Source organism: Cygnus olor, chromosome 14, assembly GCF_009769625.2.
Source record: "Cygnus olor isolate bCygOlo1 chromosome 14, bCygOlo1.pri.v2, whole genome shotgun sequence".
In the NCBI taxonomy this organism is placed as follows: domain Eukaryota; kingdom Metazoa; phylum Chordata; class Aves; order Anseriformes; family Anatidae; genus Cygnus; species Cygnus olor.
In genome coordinates, this window is record NC_049182.1 from 1,684,926 (window position 1) to 1,710,761 (window position 25,836).

The 25,836-nt window shown below is 48.3% G+C and overlaps 2 protein-coding genes across 5 annotated transcripts; one reads left to right on the top strand and one right to left on the bottom strand.

Annotated features, from left to right (window-relative positions):
- Positions 1-125: 125 nt before the first annotated feature.
- On the top strand, positions 126-17,958 carry KIF3A (kinesin family member 3A). Of its 4 annotated transcripts, XM_040573449.1 has the most exons (20): positions 126-253; positions 723-1,005; positions 2,314-2,458; positions 2,688-2,772; positions 3,264-3,369; positions 4,133-4,272; positions 4,667-4,864; positions 5,258-5,432; positions 6,491-6,592; positions 8,017-8,088; positions 9,869-9,877; positions 10,801-10,957; positions 11,656-11,836; positions 12,139-12,249; positions 12,992-13,117; positions 13,738-13,791; positions 13,918-13,986; positions 14,176-14,300; positions 14,811-14,892; positions 17,204-17,958. In XM_040573449.1, exons 1-19 carry the CDS (start codon positions 248-250, stop codon positions 14,857-14,859), a joined length of 2,193 nt encoding a protein of 730 aa, XP_040429383.1. In that variant the 5' UTR covers positions 126-247; the 3' UTR covers positions 14,860-14,892; positions 17,204-17,958. The 4 variants fall into 4 exon arrangements, with proteins under 4 accessions (XP_040429383.1, XP_040429382.1, XP_040429384.1 ...); XM_040573448.1 differs by having other exon boundaries at positions 14,811-17,958; XM_040573450.1 differs by lacking the exon at positions 8,017-8,088 and having other exon boundaries at positions 14,811-17,958.
- Positions 17,959-19,259: 1,301 nt separating this feature from the next.
- Positions 19,260-21,757, bottom strand: LOC121078002 (interleukin-4-like). The gene is made up of 4 exons (XM_040573690.1): positions 21,548-21,757; positions 21,275-21,322; positions 19,730-19,861; positions 19,260-19,435 (listed from the first exon to the last, which is right to left on the bottom strand). Exons 1-4 carry the CDS (start codon positions 21,680-21,682, stop codon positions 19,334-19,336), a joined length of 417 nt encoding a protein of 138 aa, XP_040429624.1. The 5' UTR covers positions 21,683-21,757; the 3' UTR covers positions 19,260-19,333.
- Positions 21,758-25,836: the final 4,079 nt, after the last annotated feature.

Sequence of the window (25,836 nt, forward strand, 5' to 3'; positions counted from 1 at the left end):
CGCCTCAGCCCCGCGGTCGCCATGGCAACGCGCCGCCCCGCCCTTCTCATTGGCTGCGGCCCGGCACGGGCGGAGGAGAGGGGCGGGGCGATCCCCGCCTTTCCCCGGCAGCCATTGGCCGCGCCGCCTCCGCAGCGCGCGGGGATTGGCCGCGGGCCGGGCGGGCGGGGGGCGGGCGCAGGCGCGGTGCTGTTATTGTTCCGCGCTGCGGCCCCGCGCCGCTCCCTGCCCGGCCGCCGCCGTCGCCATGCCGGTGAGGGGGGGGGGGGCCGCGGAGCGGGACGGGGGGGGGGGCCCCGGTTCCCTCGGTGGGAGGCCGCGGGTGTCAGCGCGGGGCGGGGCCAGCGCCGGGCCGAAGCGAGCCCCTGCGGGCCGAGCCCACCGGCAGGGCCCGGGTTCGCTCTCCCGGTGCTCCCCCCCCCCCTCGCAGCGCGGGGCCGCTCCCGTCGGGCGGGGGCGCGGAGCGGCGTCCTGGCGACGGTGAAATTCCCGGGGGTTTACTCGGTTCCCGCATTCCCAGGCAGGCGGCTGCCTGAGCGTGCGCTGCTCTCCCTGCCTCGGCTGCGGACCAGCCCCGGGTCCAAGCGCGGCGCTCGCCGCCCTGCGGAGCAGTGCGATTTCCCTCGGGTTGGCTCGGCGGCCCGTGCGCGCACACCCGCGGGTGCGCCGGATGTCACGCTGCAGCCCGGCCGCGTCTCTGCTTTTTTTTCTTATAAACGCAGATCAACAAGCCCGAGAAGCTGGACAGGCCGGAGAGCTGTGATAATGTCAAGGTGGTTGTCCGCTGCCGGCCTCTTAACGAGCGGGAGAAGGCGACGGGGTACAAGATGGCAGTCAACGTGGATGAGATGAGGGGGACTATAACGGTTCACAAAACGGACTCGTCCAACGAGCCTCCCAAGACGTTTACGTTTGACACGGTTTTTGGACCAGAGAGCAAACAGCTGGATGTCTACAACTTAACTGCAAGGCCCATTATCGACTCCGTCCTGGAAGGGTACAATGGTAAGTGCCTTGTTTTACGTCAGTGCGCCCCGTCTTGTGCTGCCTGCGCTGTTAGTGATGCTGCTGCTCTTACCGGGAGCCTCCCCTCACGAGGGCTGTAGCTGTCTGTGTCCTGACCTCTCACTTAAAATGGCCAGAAGGCGCTCGCCGTTCTGAGCACCCGCAGTGGTTGTACATGCTAAGATTGTAAATGGGGAGATCAGTGATGAGCAATGCCAGCTGAGGTCGGTGAGCTGTGTGTTTTCATTCTCCATCTTCTGTTTGCAAAGATATACGCTTTGTTTCGTTATCAGAATTCTCAGCGACTCTCCACTATACAGTTTCAGTAACCAAGCAGCCGCCGTGGTCCTGCAGTAACTAGGTATGCGTACCAGACTTGTGCATATAAGTGCTGCATTTTCTCCTCTAAAATTTGCTGATTTAGACTAAGATGGCTAGTTAAACACATCTGCCTGGCCCAGCAGATAATCCGCTGATTCCTACAGCTGGAAGGAATACGACCGTGATTTGTGTGTGTGTGTGTGATGCATGCAAATGCACTGTGTTAAGGAAAGGAGATGTTAGCAAGGAAACAAATTACTGCTTTCCATAACAGTGTGCTATAAGCAACAACAGACTGTAAAGCTTTTAAAGGTTTGCAAATACCTAATAAACTCTCGTGCTAACACACCCAGTTTCAGCTGGTTAAAATTCCATTTCTTCAAACAGTAATGCCAATGAAAATGGAAGCCTAATTTGAGTTTTCAGCAGTGCTGGGGCAAAACCGATTAACCAGTGTATTTCTGGAGTGTCTGAGCTGGGTCACAGTGAACTTTCCTGACGGCTTCCTATGTGGGCTGATTATCTAGTTCAAACTGAAGCTGCATCCGCAGGTTCAGAACCAGACTGGTTCTGTGGCCTGTGTTGTAGGAGTCTCACATGGTTCCTGCTGTGGCTTAGAGTGCTAGCAATAGTTGGTTTCACACTTGGTATATAACCTTCCTCTAATTGACAGCGTTATTAATTGGGCTTGTCTTAATTATGTGTGAGCCCTAAGTGTACTAGCATTCCATTCTTTAATCATTCTGTATGGTTAAAACAAGCTGACTTTCTCTTAAATATTTTGCAGGCTGGATAAAGCAGTGGCTCAAACCCGTTTCCCATTGTTGTCCAGTGTTTCTCTTTCTCCTAGCTTTGCACAGTATCTGCTGGAGAGGGTGGAAAGTTTCAACTCCATAAAAATAAGATACGTTTACAGCTATCAGGCTAAGAATTGATGAGGTAAAACTGCAGTTAGCAATTTCCTAATTACATGTTCTTATTCTTCAGGCACTATTTTTGCATATGGGCAGACTGGAACAGGCAAGACTTTTACCATGGAAGGGGTCAGAGCTGTTCCTGAGCTTAGAGGCATCATTCCAAATTCCTTTGCACATATATTTGGCCACATTGCCAAAGCAGAGGGGGATACAAGGTACGGCTTCTCTTTACTGCTTCTGTCTTGTCCATCTGTAGAAGAAGCTGGGCCTCAACAATGGCAACTGAATCTGTATCTCTGGATTTAGCTGGAAGACTCCTCCTTAGGAGTTCTTGACTGGACAGCAGGATTGTATTTGTAGATGGGTGCTTTTTCTTTGCTGTCTGCGATTGCTAGGCTTCAGCAAATGTCTTATTAAGAAAGCTACCCAACTGTTTGTCTTCAGGTTTTTAGTTCGTGTGTCTTACCTGGAAATTTACAATGAAGAAGTGCGGGACCTGCTAGGAAAAGACCAGACCCAGAGGCTGGAGGTGAGCCTGCTGTTCTGAATCTGACAATGTTGCTCACTGCTGTGAAAGAAATATTTTAAAGACCAGAGAGCGTTTGAAGGGAAGTGGGAGGCTGGGCTCCTTGGCACATGTCCCGTTCCCTTTAAAATGCAGTAGCAGCTGGGTATCTCTGCTGATTTCTCTGAATCTTTTCTGTTTGGTCAGTTGTACAGTGAGAAACTGGCTTTCAGCTGAGTCAGTTTTGTGCATGCGATGCTATCCTAGAGGCCCTTTGGTAGTTTTGCTAGGAGTTAGTGACTGGGACTTGAAGCCTGTATTTGCCATTAGGGAAAACCAGTGGAGCGTTGTCCTGCACGAGTCTTGATTCCTTAGCCATTCGCTTTCAGAGCGTAGGAGTGTTTTCCGTGCAAAATAGAGCCTGGGGGAGGAAATCACTGTAGCAATGCAGTGCCACTGAAAATTGCTGTCAGGGATCTTCTAAGGATGCTCTGTCTAAACTGTTTCTCTCTTAGGTTAAAGAGAGACCTGATGTGGGAGTTTATATCAAAGACCTGTCAGCTTATGTCGTAAACAATGCAGATGATATGGACAGGATCATGACTCTGGGCCACAAGAACCGTACGTAGTCTCGCAGTGGGCAGGTTTACAGCTCTGCTGTCAGGCAGAGTGCGAGGGTCTGATTGTGAGACTGCAGTAAGTGATGTTGCTCCTAGTCCTAATGCCGGAAAGCTCCTTCAGCTGAGCAGAGCGTAAAAGGATCTCCCCTCCCAACCCCCTTCTGTGCAGGGGCAGGTAAAGAAGAAGGCCGTGCCTCCTCCATTGGAGGAACGGTGAAGGGGAGGATGCAGTGAAAGCTGTCAGCATTATCAGGGGTACTGGTGCGTCTTGGTTCTTCCCCTCCTCTGTTCTGACAAGGCTGAGCAACAGCTAGTTCTGTGCTGTGAATAGAAGGCGGTATATGCGTTCTGGAAGATTTCATAGTTAAGCCCAGATCCTTTTATGAGCTAAAATTCTGATTTACTGTTGCTTTTGGCATGGATTGTCATGCTCTTATTTCTTAAAATACAGCTATTTACAGGGATCAGCAGTGAAAGCGTTAGGCTAGTGATCTCTAGCTTTTAAAACAAAACAAATGAGAGCTACTGCTGCTCTTGGGATGGGATCATGTGGTCAGCTTAGAGTCACAGAGGGTAGCAACACTTCTGGTCTAGATTGGGGGTATCCTGTGACTTCAGTGCCTAAGAACAGTTTGCTGAGTCAGGGCATCCTTCTTCCATCTTCTGAAAAACGGGGTTGAGTAAAGAAGTGGGGATAAAGCTCCTTTGAGAGCGGGAAGAACGTTACAGGAGTGTGATTCATTAACCTTTTTCTCAATTAAAAGGTTCCGTTGGTGCCACAAACATGAATGAGCACAGTTCCCGTTCACACGCCATCTTCACCATCACCATCGAGTGCAGTGAGAAGGGGGTTGATGGAAACATGCATGTGCGCATGGGCAAGCTGCACCTGGTCGATCTTGCTGTAAGTAGGATCAGCGAGGTCTGCCATAAAACTTGGTGGGTATCGCTGCTCGGTTATGCACTGTTAAAGGCTTTGAACAGAAGTCTGGGCAATTGTCTGTTGGATCCTGCTTGGCAGAGGGGTTGGACTAGATCTTCCGAGGTCCCTTCCAGCCTTGGTCATTCTGTGGTTACTCTGAGCAATCCAGAATTTTCTGGCATTGAAAGCTTCGGTTAAGACCTGTTTGACTTGTCTCATTAACCACGACTGAGGTACGTACCTAGGTTCTCTAATAATGGATGCGGTGTTCAGTGACATGGCTGCTAGCAATACTTCAGGGGTAGCTGATCCTATTTGGGGGGAGGAGACATATCAGAGGCTTTGTTGCAATTCCTGATTCCTGTTTCCTTTCCAGGGTTCTGAAAGACAGGCAAAAACTGGAGCAACGGGGCAGCGACTGAAAGAAGCTACAAAGATCAACCTCTCTCTTTCCACGCTGGGCAATGTCATCTCAGCACTGGTGGATGGCAAGAGCACTCATGTGCCCTACCGTAACTCCAAACTTACACGGCTCCTTCAGGATTCCCTGGGGGGCAACTCCAAAACCATGATGGTAAGCCGAGAGATGCTCCGACTGGTGCCAGCTATTGATCTGTTCCTACAGAGATAACATCATGACTTTGCCAGAAGAGCAGCCTGGCATTTACCTGTTTCTTTCGGAGCTATTTGCAGTTGAGAGCCTTTTATATGCTTTTGCTATCTCTTCTCTTAGTCTCTGCACAGACAAGGATCTAAACACAGTGTAAATAAGCACATGTGCATAAGATCAAATAGAAGTCATGCTTAGGTAGCCAAAAGCAGTTGTAGTGTGGAAGCAGCAGGAAAGCCTGGGAAGGAGTGGCAGTGTGATATTGGTGGAGCTGGGGATGGATCCCTGTGAAATCACTTGTTCTGGATGCTTTACGCTTCAGCATCTAGTAACTTGCTCTTCCACGTTGTGTCACAGTGTGCAAACATTGGTCCAGCAGACTACAACTATGATGAGACTATCAGCACTCTCAGGTATGCAAACCGAGCCAAGAATATTAAGAACAAGGCCAGGATTAACGAAGACCCCAAGGATGCTTTGCTGCGTCAGTTTCAAAAAGAAATTGAGGAGCTTAAGAAAAAACTGGAAGAAGGTGAGATTCCCCTGCCTTGTGGTGTTTGTCTAGACAAATGCTTATCCTATTTGAGTGTAAAAATTCCTCACTATTTGAAAATGTCACACAAGTTCAGGTGCTGTTTGCAGGTCAGCGTTCTGGTTTTGATTATCCTGTTCAGTTCCAGAAGAGGTGCCCTCAGGTAAGGGCAGCAGGGCCATCCTGGTGAGGGGACCTGGCTTTGCCCACTAGGTGGCACTTGCCACTAGCATGAAGTGATGGCTTCTGGGCTGAGTTAAGTGTGCTCCTGGTGAGCAAGCAGGGGTCTAGGTATGACTGGGTGTGGTGTACGATTTAAACTGTGCGGTAACAAAAGGCAAATGCATCCACCCTCAAGCAGGGAAAACATTTTTCAGTAGAAAAATGAACTAAATTTGTGTGGCTAGAGTGACCATCAGACAGGACACAGAGGAAACAAGAAGCTTCCTTAAGCCCTGGAACTTTATGAGCTTGTGACAGTTATTAATCCATCAATATTCAAAAACTCTGGCAGAGGAATACTTCCTGAGCAGTGACCTTGGCTTGACATCTCTCTCCAGAGTGATGCTTACAGCACAGAACAGCGGTAGCAGTGGCTCCGATAAGGCTTGCTGCTTGGAGCCTCTCCCATTCAGGAGAAGCAGGACATGTCAGGAACACTTTCTTTAGGGATTGGGAGCTGGATGTAGCTGTTTCATCCCTAGTGGGCAGAGGGTGGCTTCTTAAGTTTCTAGATTCTAAGCTACAGAAAAGTGGCTTTGTTTGCTAACACCACTGGATTTCTATCTCAATAGAAAGATCTCCTAATACTTTCAGTTCCAGGAAAATTTTGTAGCTTAACCCTTCGGCAGTCTATGGATGCTTTGTTTCCAGTGAAAAACACCTGCTGTTGTTCACTCTGACTTCACAGCCCATATTAATCTTCCTTAATTGGCCAAAGCCATTGCGAACTGTCTGCTCGCTGTCAGACACTGGCTTCAGACAAATGCCGCTGTCACAGTAACAAGCTGATACGAGGTGAAGGGCAGTGCATCAGAAACAATCCTTTTCCCTTCTAGGGGAAGAGATATCTGGTTCTGAGACGAGCTCTTCTGAAGAAGAGGATGAAGATGATGATGGGGAGATCGGAGAGGATGGGGAGAAACGGAAGAAACGACGGGGTAAGGCGGTGGAGAACCCTGTCAGTGCCACCAATTCCCTCCTGTCCTGCTGCTGGTGTCAGAAACTGTAGCAAGAGTCAGGCAGGGAGAAGTGGAATTGTAGGGCTGCCCTACTGCCGCTGCAATTATCATGCCTCTTCTAGAAACGAAGCTATTTGGCGCTGTCTCTGCGGATGGACAGCTCCGCTCCTGTGTGGTATCTGCTTCCACTTGGGTAGTTGTGCTTGCGGTAACGTCCTCGTACGCGGTGGCTCCCTGGCTGCCGCAAGGTGGCTGTGTATGGCTTGTGACTGGTACTGTGGAACCTCCCCTGCTCACAGAGGTGGGAGGAGGAAGATGCCAAAGATCAGCGGTAGGCAGATGTATTTTTTTATAGCCATGGAAATGGTTAGAGGGATATTTTGGCTGTGGTTTAGGTGAAGGATTCATCCGTCTTATGGATGTTCAGTAACTGACTTCACTCTAGTGTCCTGTTTTATGTTAGAGGAAGAACTTGACCCTTGGTTGTCTGTGTGCTAGCTGAAAAGTTGAATAGGAGCTACATGTCCCTTGTTCGGGAGCACTCTGGAAATCCCGTGGTAAAGTTTCCTTTATCCTACACCAATATTAAACTACCGTGTAGTATCCAAATCCCAGAAGATGCTGCTGAACCTAGAGCTGCAGGTTATGGTGTACTGTGGGGAGTTGTGGCTTCCAGGGATCCTGATCTGGTACCTGTACAAGCAGAGTCACAAATGACATCTGTCAAGCCTTTAGTGTTGGTTGTAACGCAACTCTTCCTTCGTTTTCCCCTGTTGGTACTTTCTAGAATCAAAAAGGTTGACCACTGTCTTCATCAAGAAACAAGTTCTGCCCAAATCTCCCACCAGAGGAATCCATCTTCAGAGTGCTGCTTGAAAGAAATAGAGGGCAAATGGCTGTGACTTAACTAGAGTAGCTCGTTTGGAAGCTAAGTTCCCTAAGTAAGGGTGCTGCTCAGCAGGAGTGTGCACAGTAACTGTCCCCGTTTAAGCTGGTTCCGCCTTCTAGAGGGAGCGGTGTGCATTGCTACACGCATAAGACTGGAAAGGACTCATGGTCACTGAATCCTCTGCTACTGCAGATATCCACAGCCACCTTCACTGTGATCTGGTTTTCTGTGTTGTTGCTTGAAATGGAAGCAGCCTTGGCATGTGGTTTTTAAGCTGTAGGCTGGTTAAGGTGGGTTTAACGGAACTGTCTTTGTGAGCATGCATTTTGTGCTGGGAAGTGGTGGCTTTGCAGGCTGTCTGGGAGGGATCCTAGCAAATGCTTCCTAATGGGAACTTGTGCCTTTCTGAACTAATTTGCTGGCCCTTCTGGGTGTCTTTTCCTTGGAACTAACTTCCCGTCTGCATGTTTCTTCCTCTCTGGGTTTTTCTGTGGGACTCGCTTCTGTTTTCCAGGCAGTAGCAGCAGCAGTAGTTCAGACTCCACATGCTCTGTCATAGAGAAACCTCTGGATAAGTCCTTCACTAGTGAGTGGGAGCTCTTAAGTCTTTCTAAGCTTTGGCCTTTCCATAATCTGTGCACTCCATTTTTGCAATGCCGCACTCTTCCCTGCTTTGTCTATTGGAAAGATAAACCTGAACTTAACGTGGATAAAGCATGCCTTTCCTTTGCTGCTTTCATGCTTGAAATGGTGGCTCGATGTGCACGTTGTTAGCCAGATGTGAGAGAACAAAGCAGTTTAGTATGCTGTTTGAACAAGTTTTAAAGGCAATTGGGAAATAACAGGATAAGTGTTTGCAACTTCTGTATTTTAAATACTCTAAAATGTCAGGAGAAAGTTTGAGCAACTCTTTTTTGTGGTAGGTGCTATGTTATATTGGACTCTGCCTTCTCAAAATTGGACTTGGAGAGAATGAATGAACAGTCAGCAGTTAAGCTGTGCTATTTTTATACTTGCAAGGGAAACTTCATAATGCTTTGAGTGGCTTTATTTTGGCAGACCCTTCCAAACAAACAAAAAACCTGGGCAGTGGTTGCTGATTTTTTTTTCCAGACTGCCCCATGACATTAAGTTTTTAGAGGAAGTTCAGAGGAACAACAAGGGATCTGAATTTTGGTTTAGCAGTGAGGAAAGTGTGGTCTGCTCCTGATCAGAGAGAATAATCTGTCCCTTTAAAATCCTGCAATCAATTAGTGATGACTTTAACCAAAAATAAAATGCAAGTCTCAGGCCTTGACTTGTAGGGACTTTACCCACTGTGGTTATCCTGTATAGAAGTAGTCTGCTCTTCTCCGTGTGCGGAGAGTCGGGGAGGTCTTGCTGTATAGCTCAATAACTTACACTAGGTGTGTTAGTGGAAAGTGTCAGCTCAGAGGAAGTGTGGTAGCGGAAGGCAGCTCACAGCCTAAGGGCGACCTTCGGGTAATATTGTGATAGGCTTGGAAATCTGCTCGCTTCAAATCTGCTCTTTCAAAGCTTGCTTAAGACCTGAATATTTTATTTGGCTGAGGACAGTTAATAGCAAAGCACTGATGTGGCACTGGCTGGATCAGCCCACCTCCTGCAAGGCTGGAGGCAGCTCTGTTGTAGAAGCTGCACTGGGCTTTTGGTGATCAGGATGAGTGTGGTTTGGGATATTAACTGTCCTCACGTGTGGCCCTTTTGCATGTGGTGTATTTCATTGCCTTTCCCTAGCCTGCCTCTTTTACTGCACTTGCTTGAATAACCCAAACTGGCTCTATACCTCTATGGAAGCATCAGTTACTGCAAATTAACCTACTAATACTCTATGTGCAATTGTCATGTATCTTGCAAAGAATTGGCTTGAAAACTTGGTTAAAACTTAGAACAAGTCTTCTGTATGCTAAGATTTCGCAGGTAATTTAACAGAATTGGCTGGCTTCAGGAAGGGGAAAAAATGCTAAGCCTCTTAAGAAGAAATCTACACTCTGTTTCTTAGGGCATGATCTTTGCGGCAGGCTCATGTTACACTCAAATTCTGCATTGCATTGAATGGGCAGAAGAATGCAGGAGTGAGCTGAAGACTATCCTGGATATGCCAAGCCCTTTTAAGTACAGAAACATTATGCTTTAGCATAAAATCATGATGCAATATTTGCTCTAATGGAGTTTTATTTCTTAGTGATTATTGTTTTCTATTCTGGAGACATGCATGTGAAATTAATGCTTGTTCTGATGTTGATGAACTTCGTCCAAAATGATCAAGCAATAATATATTTTCTTTCCTCCTTTTTATGCATATGCTGCCTCTCTGCGATTTGCTCTCTACTTCCTCTTAATGCAAGATCAAGCAGGTTGGTGTAATTGATTTCCACCTCCTTATAATACAATTGCAGAGCTTGTTAAAGGGTCCTACAGCTCAGTCTAGTTCACTTTTTTCTCCAAAACTGAGAACAAACAGGGCTGTGTACTAACATGTAAAAAGCATTTATCTGGCTCACTGCTTTATATGATCAGCTTTGTATGATCAGGCCACTAGGTTCACTGAGTTGCTCTGGCTGTGTCCCTTTTAACACTTAGGAAACGTACCTGGTTTGCTTTAATAGTAGGTAACACTCTAAAGACACAGTTAATAAGCACTGAGATTTGCTGTGACCTTCAAATCTGTGGGTAGTCACTGTTTCATAGATCGAATGTCATCCAAATGTTTTCCTCTGCTGCCTGTTTTCATAGGGTTGTTTTGAATTTCCCTAGTTTCTGTATTTTCATTGTAACGTGTTCTTAAAACACCTACTTGCTGACTTTGCAAGAGGTAACCCCTTGGAGCGTACAACGAGCAAGGGGGTGGGAGGATGTGCTAACTTGGAATATGAATATGTAAGTCTTGGTAGCCCAACGAGTTGTAGGCCAAGGCAATCTTCTGTTTTCTATTGGTTGGCCTAATCGACCTAGTTAAAATATCTGACTTTCCAGCTTGGGCTTCTCCTTAGGCAGTATTCCTTCTCCACAAGTGTTCTCCATGTGTTTTCTGTTTAGGGCATTACGTTCTTGTATTAGTTCTACAGAGCTTCTTCATTGCAGGAACTGGAGGCAACTCGGCAGCATTAAAATGGGACTTGAAAGACTGAGTTGTGCCCAGCTTGGAGTCCTTGAGTTCTGACATCAAATTAATGCTTGTTAAATTCAATTACTGAATCTGAACTTGGAAAAAAAATGCTGTGATACAGAGGCAGCATTTTTATCTGTGAAATAATTTTTTTCCCTATCTCTTTGAAAGGCAAAAAGAAAGTTTCCCCTGATAAGATGGTAGAGATGCAAGCAAAGATTGAAGAGGAGAGAAAAGCTCTCGAAACTAAGCTTGATATGGAAGAAGAAGAAAGAAATAAAGCCAGAGCTGAACTGGAGAAGAGAGAGAAAGACTTGCTTAAAGCTCAGTGAGTGCCCTGCTCTAAGTATTATTTTTTTTTTGTGGTGGTGTGGGTTTTTCTTCCCTTAATCTACAAGTCAGTCATTGATATGTGGAGATGCATGGTGAGGTGCTAGTCAAACTGAACATCAGCTCTTGCTGTTATCAGAATGAAAGAGGAGCTTCCTCTGTGCTCGCAGATTAGAGCAGGTAGAAAAGACAAATTTTATTCTTCTACCATTTTTTTCTTAAAACCTCATCTAGTTGAGATGGCCTAGAAACTTAAATCCCCCAAACACTGGAGACCAGTGAAGAGCAGCACTCCTGCTGTGCTGCTTGTCGGGGGCAATAGCTATGTAAGAAGCCAGGTTTCCTGCAGCACACCGCTGTGAGCGTGGCCACCCTGAGCGTAGGGGTTCTCCGTGCTGGAGGTGAAAAGCTGCTGGGGTAGCCTGCTATCACCAGTGCCTCGCACCCCCTGAAAGGGGACCTGCAGCGGGAGAGACTTGTCTGCTGAGCTGGTTTAGCCTGCGTGGAAGTGATGGGAGCTGGAGTTAAGGAAATCAGTGCGCTCACTTGCACTGCCTCACCCCCGCTTAAACCCTTGGCAGCCAGACAAGTTTTTCCAGCCCTATGAATGCTGTCTGGGCTGGAGGACTGAGCTCGACCTGGCTGCCTTGTGAGTGCCTTAGGATAGGAGATTTTCCACTCTACCCGTCTCTCTAGACAAGAGCACCAGACCCTGTTGGAGAAACTGTCTGCGTTGGAGAAAAAGGTGATTGTAGGAGGAGTGGACTTGCTGGCAAAAGCAGAAGAACAAGAGAAGCTTCTGGAAGAATCAAATATGGAGTTGGAAGAACGAAGGAAGAGAGCAGAACAGCTTCGCAAGGAGCTTGAGGAGAAGGAGGTGGGTTATACTCATAAGTGTTTGGAAACAGCAACTATAGTAGGACGCATGATGTTTGTGCCTTTGCACTGTTTGTGTGGATGAAATGTGGTTCCGCTCTGGAAGCGTAGCAGAAGCTAACCACCTTGGTGGTGCTCACTTACCGGGAGGAGTGTAATCACCGTGGGTGTGAGCCAGCCTGGCTAAGCCAGGTCGCCGTGCCCTTGGCAAATGCCTTTTGTCCAAGTAGTTTCCCTTTTTGTTCATACTGTTGCAAATATTTTTATGTTAATATGTGGATGTCTGCTAAATCTCTTATGCAGCAAGAACGCTTGGACATTGAGGAGAAGTACACCAGCCTCCAGGAAGAAGCACAGGGGAAAACCAAAAAACTGAAGAAAGTTTGGACCATGCTTATGGCTGCAAAATCAGAGGTCAGTGTCTGAAGTGCTCAGCTTGTGATGGGTGACAGGAGTCACTATGGCTTGTAGCTATAGTCAGCTTTGTAACTCTGGAGAAAGTGTCACAGGTTTAAAAATATTTCTGCTGTCTGCTTGGTTCATGTAATTTAAAAAGAGCTGCACAGGAGTACATTGTGGAGCTTTTCGAACTTTTCTTTAAGCTAAGCTGAGCTGGAGTATGCGTGAGGCTCAGATATTCAGAACTTCAAGGAGATGTACTGGTTGTTATGGAAGAGAATAAAAGTTAGCTGGCAGTCCAGTCTCTGCTTTGCAGCAGCCCAAATGTTCCTCTGCTCTTCACTCTCTGTCCTTCCTGCGTGTTACCCTCATCCTATCTTCCTCAGTCACACTCCTTCAGTGTGTCCTTTGGCTGCTATCTAGAATCCCTGTTTTCATGAGAAGCATACTGTCTCTGGGATCAGGGACTTTCCTTGCAATCTTGCCAGGGATGTAACTTGTTTGCACACTGTTTGCTCTTAGTACAAAGGTTGGACTGGCAGAAAGCCAGTTTCATGTTTCTGAGACCAAGAACTTAATGTGGTTTTCAGCCGTCTCTGAGCTGGAATGTTTTGGAGGGTTTATTCTTGAGATAAATATTCTAGTACTTCTAACCAGAGTTTGCTTTCCTTTCGCAGGAACCTCATACAGGCAGAAGACTATTTTAGGCTGTTATCTTACGCTAGCTCTGACCCTCAAATGTCTTGTTTGTCTGCAGATGGCAGATCTGCAACAAGAGCATCAGAGAGAGATTGAAGGCTTACTAGAGAATATTCGGCAGCTGAGCAGGGAACTTCGTCTTCAGATGCTTATCATAGACAACTTCATTCCTCAGGACTACCAGGTAAGGATGAAGAACCGAAGCTTTTGAAGTAGGTGCATGCTATGCTCGCTGAGCCCTCCAGCTATATTTGGTCCGCTGACAAATGGAATTAGTTGGCTTCCCTTCTCTTTCTAAGGAAATGATGGGCAACTGACTGACACTTGTCTGCTAAGCTGTAGCACAGATGAGTTTGTGGATTGCAGATTTATACAAAGTAATAAGTGAATTTAGAGCTTTCACTTGGGTTCATTCTTGTTTTGGTATCACCCACGAACGCCCAGAAAATTGTTTAAATCTGACACATACTAATAGGAAATAGAAAAGCTATTTTCCTTAACCTTTGCTTTTCTGTATTACGATATTACAATTACTGCTAACCTAATTGCATTGATATAATGGGAAATCCATATTTCAGCGGGAACTCTAATGTACACAAAAAGTGATATTTTTCCTCTGTAGTCTTCAGAGCATAAATTGGGGTTTTTGGTCATGGTATGGCAGTCCTGATATAAACAACTTGAAGTGGTCAAGGCTGTTCTTCAGCAACTTGTCTAGGCTTTCCAGAATGCATCTTCTGGAAAATGTGTCTGGAGTGTAGATCATTGTTACAGGCTTGCACAACTTTTATAACTTTTTTCTAGGAAATGATCGAAAACTATGTTCACTGGAATGAAGACATTGGAGAATGGCAGCTGGTAAGCTAGCTGACTAATGTACAAGCTAATGTTAGCACAAGCTTCTGAGCCCAGAAATAAACTTATGAAGCTGTAGTTCTTACTGTGTACAAGCAACTTTACTTACAGACCTTTCTTTTATTTAAGAAATGTGTTGCATATACCGGAAACAATATGAGGAAACAGACTCCTGTCCTGGACAAAAAAGAAAAAGATGTGAGTGACTCCTCATAAGCATGTGTTGAATTGTGTAGGTCTAAGTTCTGCTGTCTTTGCTTACCACAGCATGTTTATGGGAAAATCATCAAATTTCATTTTTTTTATTTGAAAATATTTTTTCTAGTCTTAAATAGAGCGGTTGATCAGCACATAAAGGTTCTGATGTTGTGCTGTTTTTTCCTTTAGCCCTTTGAGGTGGACCTTTCCCATGTTTACTTAGCTTACACAGAAGAAAGCTTGAGGCAATCTCTCATGAAACTGGAGAGGCCAAGGACTTCAAAAGGAAGATCTAGGCCCAAGACTGGTAGAAGGTGAAGGATTTTGGAATATCTGTATGTAATGGGAAACTTACACGGGAAGGCTTAGGTTTGTGCCTGCAAACTTGACAAATGTTTGAAGACTTTGTTATAACACAAAATGCTAAGATTCTGCACTATGTAAGATTTACCAGTGCCAAGTGAGGCAGAACCAAGCTGAAATCTTACTGTGGTAAAATCTTGTCCAGAAAGACTTTTATGTGGGGACTTTTCTGATGTCCTTTTGTCACATTCCCCTATTCTGTCATCTTGTTTTATTTTACTGTCTGCTGGTGTAGTTTAACAAGTGACACATTGACAGTGCGTATACTGGTATTACCAGAAAGTAATGTACTGCTGGGGCAGACTTCAGCATGGGTGTTCCTGATCCTTGTTTTCTGACAGATGTTTTGTGGAAAAGTTATCACTGTAGTTTTGACTTGAAAAGTGGCTGGTCCTTGTCTTTCCTGGACAGCATAATGATGTCTGTGGTTATTTTTCCTTTCCTTTTTGCTCTCCAAACAGAAAACGTTCTGCAAAGCCAGGAGCTGTCATTGACTCCCTGCTGCAGTAGGTGTGACGTGTTCAGAATTGCCGTAAAAATCAGTGAGTGTATAAGGTTTGGCCAGAATATGCAATTCAAGATGGCACAGTTCGAAGTGGCTATAAAATCCATACCTTGCTGGTATGGAGCTTTATTTAAAATATATATAAATGTATTTTTCCGTAGTTGCCTGTATACTGTATGTTATATTAACATAATATTAAACTGGTATATATTACGGTTGTGAAATTCTGTGTTAAACAATGTGTTGTGCGGGGAAACTATTGCTGGTAATCCTTGTTGAAATGTATAGAAAATAAGGGTTCTAGATGTTTTTAAGTGCTAGATGACATATTAGCTCAAAATGGTTGATAGAATCCTAAAATTTAATGCTGGTAAATCTGATTGTCCTGCTTTGCACATAACTGGCAGCTTTCACTGTTGTCCTCTGTTGCACTGATCTGTTTGAATGTGGTTGCTGCAAACCTTTGAGTTAAGAGCATTAAACCCTTTTATTTAAATATTCCTCACTGTATCTATTAACCCGATCATACTGTGTATGAAATACACAGCCCTCTTCGTTTGCAACCTTGCTGTACAAAGAAAGGTAATTGGGTTGGGGGAATCTTGAATTAGACAAGTTTGGGACTTGTGGGAAGGGACCATGCTCTGTTTAAGTGCAACAGAAAACAAGTATTTCTGAGTAGTGCTTTTAGTTTTGTGTGTGTGATCTGCTGGCACTGTGGAGAGTGAGGCCTTTGTAGAGTCAAGACAACTTTTTTCCTCCTCTTAAGTCTGTGTTGCAGCATTGCTTTGGCTGCTTCTGCTTCTGAGCTGGAAGTTTTTAATTGATGTGAATTCTTTGTAGTAATCTGGACAGCACAGATTATTCAAGGGAACTGCTTTAGTACAGCAGGACTGTGAGCACTATGGTTCCATTTTTCTCATCCCTGGCCATAACTGGGGATGAATTACTCTCCTTTATTAGAGTAGGCACAAATTGCTCAATTTTCCCAGTACGGTAACATCCCCTGAAACAGCTGATGCTGTTTGTGTGGACTGTATCACCTCCTGTTTCTGGCTGTGTTTTGAGGGGAAAAACAAGGTCTCTGCTGCTAACCATTTATGGTGGCTGCTCTTTGATATTTATGCTGCTAATAGACACATAACACTTTAATACATTACTCTTGTGTCACAGAAAAAGACACATCTCCTTTGAATTGTGTGTGCTATATAACTCATGCCAGAGCATAGCAGTTGTAGGAATCTCAACAGTTCCATGTCAGTGTGGTGTTAATTAGCTGTAACTTCCATGTAATTGTAGTGTTACCTAGAGTTTAAAAAGTTGTGCTTACTAATGTGAAAAAATGGGTCCCTAAGCATGACACGAAGAGCAAGACAGCTCCTCGGGTGTCCTGAGTTCTTGACAGAAGCCATGTTTGCTACTATCACAGCACTCTTGTGAAGTATTTGCAGTAGCTAGAAGTCGATAACCCCTTCTTGTTGTCGTGATGCTTAACTGGATGTACCCTGTGAATCTGTAACAGCTCTGTACGTAGCAGGATCTGTAACAGCTAAACTGGTCTTGCAAGGCCATGCTTTGCTCTGGAGATGCATTAACTCTATTCTAAATGAGTTCTAAGCTTTTCCCTGTTTTCAATGTGTTTTTTTTCAGGATCATGACCTAGGAGGAGAACATACTGCCCTCCTTTTGGGGGGGGGAGGGGGGGCGGGAGGGGTGGAAGGGAAGGAGATGAAAAGATCCGTTTTTGTCACCTAAATTCATACAAGATGTAGATATAAACATTGGCATTTTTTTTCCATTCTAGCATTTGAATAAAGGTTAAGTCTCAGATTTTTTTCTGATCTAAACTAGTTGGATTTTTCTCTGAAGAGCTGACCTTATTTTGAATGTGCTTAAATTAAATTAGGATATCTTGTTACATACTTATCAGCAGGACTGAAAATGGCTCAAATGCTTTTTTTGTCTGTTTCTTGGCTCTGTTCTTGCTTCCTGGGCCAAGCAGATAGATGCATAATTTTGGCCTGTTCTCAGAACCAGGGCAAACTTTTGTATTTCCCTTTTTATTGTCTTGTTGTGCTTAGTTTTGTTGAATGATCTGTTTTTAAGGGTGTTTCTCCTGAATTGTACCTTCAAAAAGATCATTGAAAATTCTTTGGGATACCATCAGCGGTTCAAATATGCTACTGTGAGCCATGACACTGCATTTACACACATTGTTTGAATTCCCATTACAATCCTGCTGCTGAAAACAACTGTACTCTATATATTTGAGAACCTCGGGACAGAGAAACTTCAAATAATTGCACACCTTTGTAAATTGGAGAATTGATTGGGATTTCCTATTACGGAAGCTTGTTTTAAGAACAAATCTGTTCTTACAAAAGGACTTTAAAAAAAAAGTGGAGCTGTCTTGATGATGATCTGTTGGCTTGGCTTACCTGATAGGTATGGTGTATGTTGTTGAAGTTCTGGGAACTTCCTTTCAAAACAGAGCCTGGCTTGCAGATTTGTCCTACTGGCCCTCTCTGTAGCACAGGACAACCCATGAACGTCAGATGTGCCCGTAACATGTTTTGAAGAGGAATGGGCTGGGTTTCTGTGGCTTTTTAATCCACACAAATAGTCAATAGAGCCGTTTTCATCCCAGGTCAGTGTGTCTTCTATAGAATTTCTCAGTCATGTTACCATTAAACGTGTGTGCTCATTTTTTGCATCTTGCTACCAGAAGATTCCCCTCGTTCTCAAATATCAACCTTAACATTGAGTTTTCTTGGCTTTGTGTTTACTGTCATATAAATGAATTTTCATGTTTCTTTTGTTCCTGAACCTTTCAGGTTCAAGGGAGGAGAAAATGGTCCTTAGTGCCTTTCAGAAACTTACTGTCTGCATACATCCAGCTTTCACCTTTCTCAACAGTTTTGTTTAGCCAGTTCTGTATATAGGAAAAACTGCTTGTCTAACTTGTCTGTCTATTTATTGGTTTTCTAACTGTTTATTTTTATTATCTTTTGTGTTTTATGGTTAAACTTTATTCAATACACTGTACATATCAGTATTGTGTCCCTGGAGCATGTTCATACCATGAAATAAAATTGTTGATTCTACCTCTCCGCTTGTTTTTTCAAATAACTGTGTGTACAGACTCCTAAATCATGTGAGAGTCAGGAGTGATGTCAGGAAGGGTAGCTGAAACAGCCTGTATAGCGTTGGAGCGCTTGCAGGAGAAGTTAGATAAGTGAGCTTGGGGTGCTGGGGGAGACCCTGTTGCCAAGCCCCAGGGCAGTGAGCAATAAGCTTGTGGGAGAAGCAGACAGCAGAATGAGAATGGGCTTGCAAGACCTGAGATCAGTTGGGTGAGGGTGTACACAGAGCAGGAGCTGTGCCCCTTGAACAAGCCCACCCTCTGCTGGAGCTGTCCTGAGCTGCCTTTGGACTGACTTTATGCCTGACTGAGCAAGAGCAGTTCCTTCACTGCACTACAGCCACTGCTGCCTGTGTTCTGCCTTTTGTGTACAGGCACCGAACAGCTGCTACTGCTGGCGAGAAGAATTTTCACACTGTAGCTTTGAGTGTCCTTGTGCTACATCCCACGCCTGTCGCACCGTATGTTTGTGCAGACAGTATGAAGTTACCTGCAGTGATAGGAAACGCTCAGCTCTTTCCTTTGCTGTGTAAACCGTTTGATCTGCATTGCTTTTCTTCCTCTGGAAGGTATCTCCGCCTGCTCATGCAGCAGGTAGCAGACCACAAAAAACCTGTTAACTTTGCACCTTCCCTGAGTACTCTGACGCAGCAGATACACATACCCTGCACAGTCCTGGGACTTTCCAAAGCCTTCTCCCCCACTGTGCCAAAATTGCAAACTGATAGTCTTGCAGGTATTTAGGTGTCTGTCCCCTGCTGCTGGGGGAGGACCAGCTACTGTCTGATCTGCGACAGGTTGGAGCTGTCCCTTCAATGGTGTGGTTTTGCTCTATTTCTTTCACTGTTACTGCTGCTGGAGCCTCTTTACTCCTGGGCCAGCAGCAGTGGTGCCAGAGCATGAAGTGAGGGGGGAACCAAGTGCCTCACTCCATCTCATGCTGATCTCAGACCTGCCACATGGCTTTTCAGCTTTACCCCACACTTCTGAGCTCACCACTTCCAGCTGGGGACACTTTTTGAGGCCTGCCTTCTCCCATGTGGCTTCCCTTGGGCTTTCTCTAAGCACAAGCTTGCCCCCATAGCTGGCAAGAGTTGCCAAAATGAAGAATTTGCCCTGAGCCACCTCCTGCCCGTGCAGTCAGGATTCCCTTCACCACAACCCCAGGGCTTTCTTGCAACTTCTATTGCAGGTGTGCTTCCATCCTCGCTCAGCTCTGGCCAAGAAACATCTTGTGCAAACTAAGCAAATTTACTCCAAAAATACATTTATTTAAAGAATCATAAATAACATTTGCAAATACAATGTCAATATAATAATTTAAAAAAAAAAAATAATCACAAATTCTCTTTTGCTACTCGTTGGAGGGTTCTGTGTAGGCCCCCTAGAAACTCCTGCAGTGAGGTAGTGTTGTTGCCTGCTGCCACGGGACATGGTGCCTGCAAGGGGGAGACGTGGCTGTTAGTGTCTTTGCCCAGGACCTGGCCCTCCAGGGTGGGCTCGGCTGCTCGAGGCCGCCGGGGAGCTGCAGTGCAGAGGGCTGGGCAGCGCGTGGCTGCGAAGAGCCGAGCGACGTGCCAAACCCTTCGCGTTCAAAGCCCAGCTGCTGGGAAGCAGCAGCAGCCAGGCACGCAGCAAAGCGCCCGCCTGAGGTTCCCGTGAAAGAAAACAGATCGGGGGAGAGGCGCGAGGTGCCGGGGTCTGCGCCCCCGTGGGGACCAGCGCTGCCTTACCTTGAGGCCGCTGCTGCTCTTTGTTGCGATGTGCAGCAAGTTGAGGTAGATGCCCTTCAGCTGCTTGTGGCAGCCCAGGCTCTCGAAAACAACCGTGGAGGCTTTGCATAGGATCTCCATGTCGTTGTCTGTCTGGAAGAAGATGCAGACGGCTGATTTAGAAACTGCTTTTGTTCAGTCACAGCTTTGCTAGCAGTGCATTAGACCAGCACAAATAACGCGTTTCTAGTCCGAAGGGCAGACACAAAGCAGCTCGAGGTGGCAAGGCCTCCCCTGACTCCTCCGTCCCCAGGTGAGGCAGCGGCAGGGGGGGATGGATCCGGCCCCGGGCTGCCCGCGGCTGCGGGTGGCAGCTCTGTGGGAATCGCGAAGCCCCCTGAGGAGAGTTTGTCTCCTTCAAGCGCTTTGTGCAGATGAAGTCCCGTAGCAGCAGTGTCAAAGATGAGGAGATAAGAGAAGTGCCTGCAGTGCTAAGGAAACCAAGCCGTTGCCTTTCCTGATGCTGTCTGTCCCCGGAAAGGCAGGTCAGTAGGGGAGAGCTGTCCCTGCTCAGGTTTCTTCAGCTTCCACCCCAAATGGCTCCATTGAGCAAGCAACCGGCCCATCTCCGTGGCGTCCTTGCCCGACCCTCTGGCTGGCCGGGGCAGGCGTTGCAGTGCTGAAGGACGAAGGGGCCCTCGTACGGCACAGGCCGGAGGGGCTGAGCTGAAGCACCGATGGCTTTAGGGGAAGAAAGATCCCCTCTCTGCACCCAGGGGTCGGGATACATCCCTCCTCTGTTCTCCTCAGTCCTGTGCTCCTGGAGCCCTCGGCCGTTTCCCTGCGTTGTGCTCGGTGCTGTGCACCACCCCGGGCATGGCCTTGGCCCCACAGCACCCGGGGCTGGTCCCCACCGCGGGAGGGGAGCTCCCGTGCCCTGGGGAGGGCATCGGCTTTCTGTGAAAACAGGAACTCTGGGGCTGGGGAGCTGGGCTTAGGCAGCAATTTTCAGAGCAGAAATAAGCTTTATTATCTGCCATTAAATCTTCTGCTAACCAAAGAGCCTTCCTCCAGACTGGGGGCTCAGGAGGGATAGTGAGCGTAACCAGCGCTCGAGATGCAGCGTGAGAGGGGTGTGTGGGTGTCTGTGAGAGAGTGACACACGGCTCCAAGGCAAAGGAAGAATTTCCTCTCTTCCTTTCTGAAAACCTCTAAAAAAGTTAAAAAAAAAAAAAAAAAAAGGCCGTGTGCTGCTAAAATACACTCTCATTCCTGCCTGCCTGTTGGTCTCCTGCCTTCCAGCTGGGCCACGCAGACGGGGACCGATGACCGATGCCACCGCCAGCGTTTTGTGCCCGTGGCTTGCGGCAGGGGTCAGGGTGGGCACGCAGAAGGCGGTGGCGGTGTCCCACCACCCCAGTGCCTCGCTGGCACTGGCAGTGCGGGGACGTCTCGGCCCCAGGCCCTGCCTGCGTGGGCACGGGAGGGTTTGAGGCCCCGCGGGGAGCCTCTCCCGCCACCGCTGATGGCCGAGTCACAGCTTTCGAGTCGGTGTTCCCGGCTTACCTCATTGCCTGCAAAAACATTTGTCACGTTCGTCTTGTCACAGGAAACCTTTATCAAGACAGAAAGGAGAGGAGCAATCAGAGAAGAGATATCGCCGCCTCAGAGCCATCCTGACACACGCAGGCACACAGGCAGCCGCAGCCGGGCACTCCCCGTGCCCTGGGACACGGCTGAAAGCCACGGCTGGGTTTGGCAGCTCTGCCTACGCTCAGCACCTTCCTTCTCGTGCCCAGCACAGCCGCCGTCCCTCCCACCTGCACCCGCCTCACCTACCTGCGTTGAGAGGATCTCGCCCAGCAGCCGGATGCTCTCCTTCAGAAAGATCGAGCGCTCCAGCACCGCGGCCTCGTGGCTGTGGCAGGCCAGCAGCGCCAGGAAGGTGAGCAGGACGGAGAAGGAGATGCTCATGGCCTGCTTGTACCGAGCTGCCTCAGCTCGCAGTTTCTGGATATTTTGGTGATCTATACCTGTGTGTGCCTTTCTGGAAGAAACATCTCAATTTATGGCTGTAAAATTGCTGAACCAGAGGGAAAAACTTATTTTTCCCTTATCTGCACTTTCCAAAGTTGCTCCTATCCAATTAGGACAACAGGTCTTTTTTGTAAAAGTCAAGATTTTCTTCTGATCTTGCATTACGTTTCAACGTAGGAAATTTCCACCGTTCAGATAACGGTGGTAGGAGTCAGATCACGTACAAAGAAAAAGTATGTAAACTGCCCACTTTTGGGTTCTTCGTTTCTCCATATCCCAAGACTTTCTGTGCACCATGAGGTTAATGTGTCATGAGCCCAAATTGAGGACCATGGCTGTGACCGCGCTCAGATAATGGAGCTTTGCTTTTTTTTTTTTTTTTTTTTTCTCTAAATATCCTGTGAGCGCTTCCATTGCTCAGCTCTCGTTTCATTTGAATATCTCCAAATCATGCAAAGCGTCGTTCATCTGCATACAATTTTGTCTACACCGTTATCTTCACCTGCGCGCGGGGAGAAACAGAAAGGGCGGCACGGCACCGCGGCGGGCACGGCGAGGTCCTGCGGGGCGCTGCGGGGGGACACGTCCCTCCTGGCCCGGTGGGACCCCAACGCGGCGTCACCGCGGGGACCTGGGCATGACACGGGGTCCCGCTGCGGCCCCCACAGCCCCATGCCCATAACACTGATGTAGGGCTGAGGGGCTGTGCGGCTCCTCTCCACCCCGACGGATCCAAGAGCTGGGGGATGCCCTGGCCCGTCCTGCCCCGCGGGGGGAAACAGCCTAGGGGAGGTAAAAACGCCGGGTGCCAGTGGCACCATCGACCAGCGCTGCCGCAGGAAATAGCGCTGAGAAATTAGCTGAGCTGGGAAACTTCGGAGTTTTGTAATAACTAATAGGTATTTTTCTAACTCAAATAGCAACTTGCAATCAGATGCTTGATAAGAGTTTGCGAGCGCTCCATTAATTCAGGAGCAGCCAGACTGAGAGTAATTTTGTTTGTCTAATTATGAAATGCCCCTGATAAAATTAGTGCCACTGACTCAGAAAGACCTTTGCGAGGGATTTGCCAGTGGAGCGCTGCACTGTTTCCTACCTGCACCGCGCTCGATGGGGCGCAGATAAGCGAGCGCACGGCGGCAGCGGGAGTGCGGTGGCAGCGTCCCCACGGGTGGCACTCATGGGGCCGGGGGTGCTGAGCTCCTCACCGGGATGCCTGGAGCTGGGGCAGCCACAGCCCTGCTGTGCGGGGTGCCAGGGGTCAGCGGGTCACAGCAGGAGCCTAAAAATGGTGCAGTGGAGATGGGGACAGAGGTGGCAGTCCTGTCCCCTTGGGGACAGACCCCCCTCAAAGGGGCTGTGGCAGACACAGTGGTTTCTCCAGTGATCGTGGTAGAAAGATCTGAAACCAGGATAAATTAAAAAAAATCCCTCTACATTATCAGAAAAGCATAATCTTTGAGCTACTCAGGCTGAATCACGGTGGAAAACTGCATCACTGTGCGATAGGTAAGTCACAGGGAAGGAAAAATTCCCACGTCCTTTCCCCAGGGTGGGATGCAGCTGATGGCACTGACGTCCCGCGGTCCCTGGGGGTATGGCCACAGCCTCAGCGTGGGCCCCATCGCAGCCCACCCACGTGCTCGGCCACTCTCAGGGACAGCTTTTCCAGAGCCCCAGCCCATGCTCGTTAGTGAGCTCATCAAGCTCCCTCCTCAGCCCGCTCGGTGTCAGTCCCCCTGCTGCCTCAGGACTCGGCTGCAGCCCTTCCCTCTCCTCTCAGGTTTGGGGACCTGCCCCTAATTATCCCTCTGCATTTACTTGTGGCTGGTTTGTGCACATTTGTGTGTGCCATCGTCACGCTCCAGCTCCCGGTGCTCTCCCAGGTCCCCTCTCCTCCCGCAGCAGCGATGCTCCGTGCCGCCTGCATCCCGCAGGGACCAGCCTGCTGCCATTTCCCTGGGCTGCTGGGCTCAGAAGCGCTTCCAGCACTCTTCTGCTCATGCTGCGGGGTTTGACGCATCCCATACCTCTGGGGCTGTGGTGCCCGGGAGTGCCCAACCCAGGCAGCCAGCACCAGAGCCCCTCAGCCTCACAGCAGAGCTGCTCCAGGCGGGCACGGCCACCCGTCCCCGTCTGTCTTTGGCCCAGGGAAAGGGACGTGGCTCATCCAGAGTAAATTCAGAGGCTGCAGCTGACCCCCACGGCACGTGTAGATGGCAGCTCCATGGCCCTTTTGCCTGTCCCTGCCCACGCAGCAGCCACCCGAGCACCCCTTCCCCGTGCCAGCCGCACGCGGAGGCAGGACCCGGCGCGCAAAATTCCCTGCTCCTGGGGAGCCGATGGAGCCGACAGCAGGAGCCACACGTTTGGAGCTCGTTGGTCAGTAGTTTATTGCTTAGGCCCTGAGATGTTTTTACAACAACAGTGCAAATTTGAAAAGAAAAAAAACCACTAATACTGACTTCCAAATACATGCTAACTTGAATATATTAACTCTGTTGTAATAGGAATATTTTAAATAAAGGGAAGAACAATAAATTATCTATCAGTATACATTCATTTGTTGAATGTCATGAAAAGGCAATTAGGCACAAACAGTTCCTTAAGAGTGAGGTAGCAGTAATTTAAATATGACTATATTCCACAGAACTACTATCATATAAATTAAAAATAAAACACATATTCTGAATCCTGGCTTTTCCTTTTTGCTTGGGTCCCGACTGAAGAAAAGCACACAGCAGCTGCTTTCAACAGTCAGGACTTCTCGATCTTGAATCTTTAGACTAAGCAGTATAAAAATAAGTTATTTAAATAAAATATAATAAATAATCTCTAGAACTATGATGCTCATGAGCACCCATTGGATCCAGTTACCCTACAGACTGTCCTAGTCTTTGCTATTAATAACTTAAAAGCCCACTGACAATATAGAAGACACTACAAGTCGCATTAAGAGCTCGACGTGCTGGCCGTGCCACCTCCCTCCCTGCTGGTTGTCCTCTCCCCTTGGCCTTGCCCTTGCCGGAGCTGGAGTGTGGCCCCTGGCACCGCACGGCGATCCTCGTGAGCTGCTGGAGCAAGTCGTTAGCGAAAACGCTTCATTTCAGCCTAGATTTTGATCTCTTTAGGAAGAGCAGACAATTATGAAGAAGCCTCCCTTCTTTAAGAGGAACAGGAAGCAGATAATTTGGTTTTGGTTTTGTTTGCCTCTGCATCGGGAGGTGAACGAGTTAACAACACCGCGTCGGTGGCTGCTCTGGGGACGCCCGTGCCTGGGGTTGGGGACACGCGTCCCAGAGGTCCCATCACCCGGCCCCGCACACGGGACCTCTCCTGCAGGGCCCGGCCGTCGGGCACGGGGAGCTCGGCTTCAGCCGGGGAGATGCCGGTGCCTGCAGGGATGGGGACGAGGACGGGGACGGCGATGGGGATGGGGACGGGGATGTTTCCCATCACCAGCCAGGGCTGGGCGCAGGGCATTTAGGATTGTGTTGGGTTTGGGAGGACTGGGTCAGAGCCAGGGAAGTGCATGCCATGAGGAGCTCAAAACACTGCAAAAACTATTTGAAGAACTACCAGCGCTGGGATCGCTCGGTGGGAGCCGCCAGCCGCAGCCCGGCCGGGGGCTGCGGGTGCCTCAGTTGGCGGCCGTGGTGGAGAGGCGCCGGTACAGCGCCTGCGTGAAGTTCCCCAGCTCCGGCAAGAAGTTGCGCAGGTAGATCTCGTTGTCGGTGCTCAGGGAGCAGCCCTGGGGAAGGAGAAGCGTACACGTGTGTGAGCGCACAGCAGGGTTCACACCTGGAAGCTGGAGGAGCTCCCAAAGCAGGCGTTTCACATCTGCCTCCCAACTGCACCACCCGTGACGAGCCGCGAGGACCTGCCCCGGAGGTCGGGCACTTGTCCTTAGCTCAGGACAAAATCCCAGACCCAGCCACGTGTCCTGCCAGCACCCAGCAGCTTACCCCCAAGGAAAACCAAGCCCCTGCAGGGCTGCAGCACCCAGGGCCACCCCCGGAGGAGCGCTGAGACCGCGGTGCTGCTGCTGGGGGTACGCGGTGCTTGCGGCCGGGGAGGCTGAAGCCGAGGGG